The sequence below is a fragment of the Scomber scombrus genome, chromosome 19, assembly GCF_963691925.1.
Source record: "Scomber scombrus chromosome 19, fScoSco1.1, whole genome shotgun sequence".
NCBI classification, from domain to species: Eukaryota; Metazoa; Chordata; class Actinopteri; order Scombriformes; family Scombridae; genus Scomber; species Scomber scombrus.
In genome coordinates, this window is record NC_084988.1 from 876,514 (window position 1) to 882,535 (window position 6,022).

The following is a 6,022-nucleotide window of genomic DNA, read 5'->3' on the forward strand; positions in this document are numbered from 1 at the left end:
CTCAGCATCTCATCAAAGTCAAACTGGAGGGATACGAGCTTCCCAGCGAGCTTCCCGAGCACCTGGTGCCTCCGATTCACCGCAAGAACCCGACCGCGGACGCCATGTACAACCACAGCGAGGACTAGAGCGCCCGACGCCGCCACCAAAGAGACTGACTGAGCGGAAGCATCAACGTTTCTGCTGCTGATGTTCAGACTGACAGAGAAACACATCAGCAGATCTACCTGCTCCAGAAGGTCCAACATCCAATAAAACCTAAATATATAGATAGATATATAAATATATAAATATAACAGGCCAGCAAACACTCTAATTAAGTGTCAGAGCATTTTAATACACTTTTTATTTGGTCAGATTTGATGTAAAGTGAAATTTAAGACACCAAACATATGATTTCCTGCATACTGTGGCCTCATATTTCACTAATTCTGCTTTAATTTTGGACACTTTTATCCTGATATTCAACCTATTTAACCTTCATTCTTCTTCTTTTTTTTATTCTGCCTCTGTGTGTGTTGTTTGGTCATTTGAGACAAAACAGTGATGAGCAACTTTGCTGATCCTCCCTCCTCCTCCTCGTCTTCATCACTGTAAAATATTTAACATGAAGGAAGAAGAAGAAGAAACTTTATTTTTTTGTGCTTCACTGCAACACAAAGTGCTTTAAAGATACAGATGAATGTAATAAAATAGGAGATAAAAATAACCCTTCCTGTCTCTGTGTGGAGATGAATCAGCTAAAAGTCAATTAGATGCAGTTTGAATGGAGCCGCATTAGCAGCCGGCCGCCGAGATAAACACACAACACATTAATAAATCAGCTTTTATGCCGTTTACAGTTTTGATTCTTCACATTTCAGTCTCATATTTCATTTCAGACTCCTTTTTTAGTCCCGTAAATATCAAAACAATGTCACCTCAGCACCTCAGTATTATAAAGTCCTGGACGTGGCTCTAAATAAAAGATTGATGGGTTGATATGGAGGCTAGAGCTGCAATTAATACATATCCAAACCATAATTTTATTAAAAATGGCATTAAAGTCCATGATATTGTCCTCATTTTGCTTGTTTTATCAGACCAATCATTCAAAACATTAAGATATGCAATGTAAAGCTGCCACTACTGATTATATGCATCATCAATTTAATCTTTCTATTTTCACCTTTTAGTTGTTTATTCATTAAAAGTGGTAAAAAGCTGAATATGACGTCTTCAAACTCAAAGATATTCAGTTTACTGTCACAGAAAGAGTGAAGAAACCAGAAAATAATCACATTAAGAAGCTGGAATTTAGAGATTAGAGACATGTTTTTCTTTTCTTTTCTTTAAAAAATGACTCAAACAATTATCAAAATTGTTGGTGATTAATTTAATAGTCGCTTGTTGCAGCTGTAATTTAATTTACTGTGATACACGACAAATACAGAGCAGCAAATTGGCAATTTTGGGAATCTGGAACCAAAGCATGTTGAGAAAAATCATCAATAAATCATTAAATTAGTTGCTAATAGGCTTTGGAAGCATCACGGGATTAAAAATGTAAAAAAAAGTGATTTGCAATACAGTCATAAACAGACTGCGAGTGAAACTGTAGTTTACGAGGAGCACTCGAACGCATCATGTAATACCACCTCTGACCACTATATGAGTTGTAGTTGAGGAGTGGCGCTGTTCGCTTTCCCGCCGGTTGCCTCCAGAGGAAAATGTAGAGGAAGTGATTCAAAGTTCATAACAAACATTAGCTGAAAAGTTTAAATACAAATCTGAATTATTCGCTGGTTTTTTTCAGTTTTTTTGTGAATGAAACTCGTCAGATTTTTATTTATTCGAGCTGATATTCATCTCGTGGCCTTCAGTGATATCTGTTCCTGTCGGTTAATCAGCTGTTTCCGCTCTGCTACCTGAACAGGTAAGAACAACGCGTTATTACCGTAATAACTGCTCAGTTTGTGGGTTCAGGTGGTTTACTGAAGCATATTTTTACGGGTCTGAGGGATTTTATTTTAATAAGGAGTCAGGTTGGTGCAGGTATTATTTAAAAGAAAACTGATCGGCGCATCACTACTAGACATTACGGTAACACCTGCAGCTGCTTTAACGCAAACGTCACATTACCGTAATACCTGTAAAATATCAAAGGTGTGAAAAAATATAGATGACGCCCAAAGCCTAATTCTGCATTAAATTAATTATATTTTAATCAACAAGGTAAATAATCAATTACAGCTCTAGTTGCATATCTTTGTTTCCTGTGAATGTGCATTTAGAAAGTGATCATTTAGAGATAATTACTGTCAATACATTTGATAGTTGATGTGCAAATGTAGGGACAAAATCAAGTATCACGATATTTTAGACCGAATACCTCGATATCTTTATCACAACAATAATGTAAAGATGATTCTTGATGCTTTCACAAAATATTTGCATGATGAAATTTTGGATAAATAATCATTAGTAATGCGGATATAATGACAAACTGGGTGAAAGGTAAATAACAGCACAACTTAAACAGTCTGTTAAGTTCAGAAAATTATATATTTTACTGTAATGCAGCTTTAAAACCAAGAAAAGACACTGATGACATCACAATATTACGATATTCAACATCTAAGACGATATCTTGTCTCATATCACGATATGGATATAATATCAATATATTGTCCAGCTCTATGATCAATACAATTTTGAGAATATTTACACTTTATCTATCAAGAATAAACTAAAAAAAACCTTTATGGGCGACAGTGTTTTTAGTTTCTGTAGATAAAAGTGTAAACATGGATCACACACACAGAGTCAAACATCGAGTCACATGTTGCTCGTCTTTTATCAGGAAGCTGTTATTTAGCGTCTCGTCCACATGACACACGGCTGCACAATTAGCCTCCAAACCAGGACGCAGGAGGGTCCAGAGGGGGTGAGGGGGGGGTCAAAGGTCAGAGTGTGTGGTGTTTAAACAGCAGTCAGGAGGAGATGATGATGATGATGATGATGATGATGATGGGAAGTGACTCCAGCGGCTCGATGTTATAAACGAGTCCTGCGTCCAGCGGGCAGTTAGCGTCCGTCGCTGCAGCTTCCTCACATTGTAAACAGAGAGGAGGCGAGGCGCTGACCTTTGACCTCTCAGCACGGCACACAGAGAAACAGCAGCGTTGAAACGTCACTGCAGCAGTTCTATGTGTTATATTAGTGAAATGAATCTTTATTATGAAACTGCTTCAGTCTGTTTTTTAAGGATGATTCTGCCTCATGTGATCTGTGAACACGATGACATCACTAATAATAAGATTACCTTTGTTCAGATGATCCATAAAGCTTCTATAATCTATATTTCTATAACTCTACCGTGTTAATGTGTTAGTGATGAATCTGCAGCTTAAAGTCTCTATAACATGTATTTCTATAACGTATCTTCTCTGTCAGTGAGATGAAACTCCACCATAAAGCTTTATAGTTTCAGCTCATTCAGCTTCTCAGAGAGTCTTTATCAGAGAGGAAAAAGCTTTAGATTAAAATAATCCACCGTATACGACCTAAATCTGATCAGCTGATGAGTTAAATCGTCACAATTATCAGTTTGAAGTTTTTCTGATGTTTGAACTGTCCTTCACACACACACACATAAACACACACACACACACACACACACACACACACTGACTCTCACACACACACACACACACACTGTCACACACACACTGTCACACACACACACACACACACACTGACTCACACACTCACACACACTGTCACACATACACACACACACTCACACACTCTCTCACACACACACACACACTCACACACTCTCTCACACACACACACTCACACACTCTCTCTCACACACACACACACTCACACACTCTCTCACACACACCCTGTCACACATACACATAAACACACACAGTAGTTTTATCTCCTATATTAAATACATTGAGGGGTTTTATTCCAAATAAAGGTTTTTTTTTAAAGATAATCTTCATTTATCAGTCAACTGTTTTTTAGTGATGTCATCGATAGACAGTGATGTCATCAATAGGCAGTGATGTCATCGATAGGCAGTGATGTCATCGTGTTCACAGATATTAATCCAGTGAATAAAATGTTGTTAAATGGACGAAACTAAAAGGAAAAAAGAGAATGAACCTTTAAATTCAGATGTTAAAGCTACATTTGCACATTTACCCCCCCGTAGTGCCTGCTAACCCCCCCCCCCCACACCCCCAGCTGTGCCTGCGCCCCCCCCCCCCCCCCCCCCCCCCACATATGCCTTTAAAGCCTTTTTCAGGTTGAAGTTTGGTTAATAAACATTATGAAGCTTCATATTGAAACTCTTGTTTCCTTTTTGTTCCTATGACGAGACTGAAGTCGTCTCTGAGGAATCAGCAGCTTCTTTTTAGTGCCTTAAAAACACAGAGAGTCATTTTATTAAGCAACAGCAGAAAGTTTATGGTCTATAATCAGATCAAACTGTCAGTGAGGGAACGTCTCTACAGTCTGACTCATTCAAAGGTTTTAAGTGAATATTTAAGTCAAACATTTCATTTTTCTTTCTGTAAAGAAACGAATGAAAATTATCTTCAATTATCTGAATGTTTGTTGTTGTTTTGTTGATTTGATGTATTTTGTATTCTTGGATGTTTGTCTGTTAATCTGATGATGATGATGATGATGATGATGATGATGATGATGATGATGATGATGATGATGATGCAGCTCTGTCGTCCTTATTAAGCAGAGTTGGAGATCAATAAAATTTTATTCATGACATTAACTCAGCTGTGTTCATGTTATTTTTATTCCATTTCATTTATCTGACAGTTGAAAAAGTGTCTAAACTAAGGAAGAGTATCAGGGCCACCGAAAAACAATAAAATAGAATTCTGACTTTTTTCCAAAACCTAAAAAAAAAAAAAAAAAATTTCAGGGAGTATTTAACTTTTTTTTTTTGAAAAAATGAGAAAAAAAAATCCTCCCTAAAAATGTTGGGTTTTTTTCTTCAGAATTCTGACTTTTTTCCAAAACCTAAAAAAAAATGTTTTTTGTTGTTGAAAAAAATGAATAAAAAAATATTTTTGAAAAAATGAATTAAAAAAATATTTTTGAAAAAATGAATTTAAAAAAATATTTTTGAAAAAATGAATTTAAAAAACCTCCCTAAATGTTTTTATTTTTTAGGGTTTTTTTTCTTAGGTCATAATTCTGACTTTTTATCTCAGAATTCTATTTTTTTTTTCAGTGGCCATAATACTGTGAACTATTTAAATACCCTTTATTGGCATTTAAATAAATAGTTAAAGGTCACAAAAAGTAAAAACAAAGAAGAAAACCTTTATTTTTTATTTGTATGTAAAGAAGTCAGTAATATTTATCACTATCAGCTCAGTTTCTGGTTTTAAATGGAAACTTTCACAATATTTTTTACAATATTCAGATATTTTATAGTCAACTAATGACTTTAAAGACCAGAAACTTGTTATTATACAAAATGAACATATTAAAAAAGTCAAAGCTCCAGCAGCATTTGTTGTGTAGAAGAACTTTAATAGAGATGTGAGAGGATAACGTTTATATATTAAAGTCTAAACAGAGAATATGGAAACTCTTCATTAAATATGTTAAAGATTCAGATTAAACAGCAGGATGATGAACAGCCGGGATAAACACTGATCAGAAATAAGGAAAGATCTTTTTATTTGTCTACTTTTTAGTTCACTTGAATACTTCTTATACTCTTTATATATATATTGGAAGCATTATCATTAGATAAGATAGGTGTGTGTGTGTGTTTTGTTTCATGTACAGAGGTAAATTGATATAAAATGTATAAAGTATGCAAATTATTTCTTCTTTTTTCTCTATGTTCGTACAGCAACTGATTTTCTACGTGACGTTGTACCAAAGTTGATCTAAAAACTGTATTTTTCATGTGAAAAGTTCAATAAAAACAGTCGCAAAAAAAATAACAGACCAATGCATTTCATCACACATTAAAAACAGCATTTAAAAA

The 6,022-nt window shown here is 35.1% G+C and overlaps 1 protein-coding gene across 1 annotated transcript in view; it reads left to right on the plus strand.

The window, feature by feature from the left end:
• Positions 1-2,783, plus strand: part of ehd4 (EH-domain containing 4) — a 46,528-nt gene extending 43,745 nt beyond the window's left edge. The window contains 1 exon segment of the mRNA XM_062440549.1: positions 1-2,783. This exon segment is cut by the window's left edge and continues 430 nt beyond it. Coding sequence (XP_062296533.1) covers positions 1-128 — 128 coding nt within the window. The 3' untranslated portion in view covers positions 129-2,783.
• Positions 2,784-6,022: the final 3,239 nt, after the last annotated feature.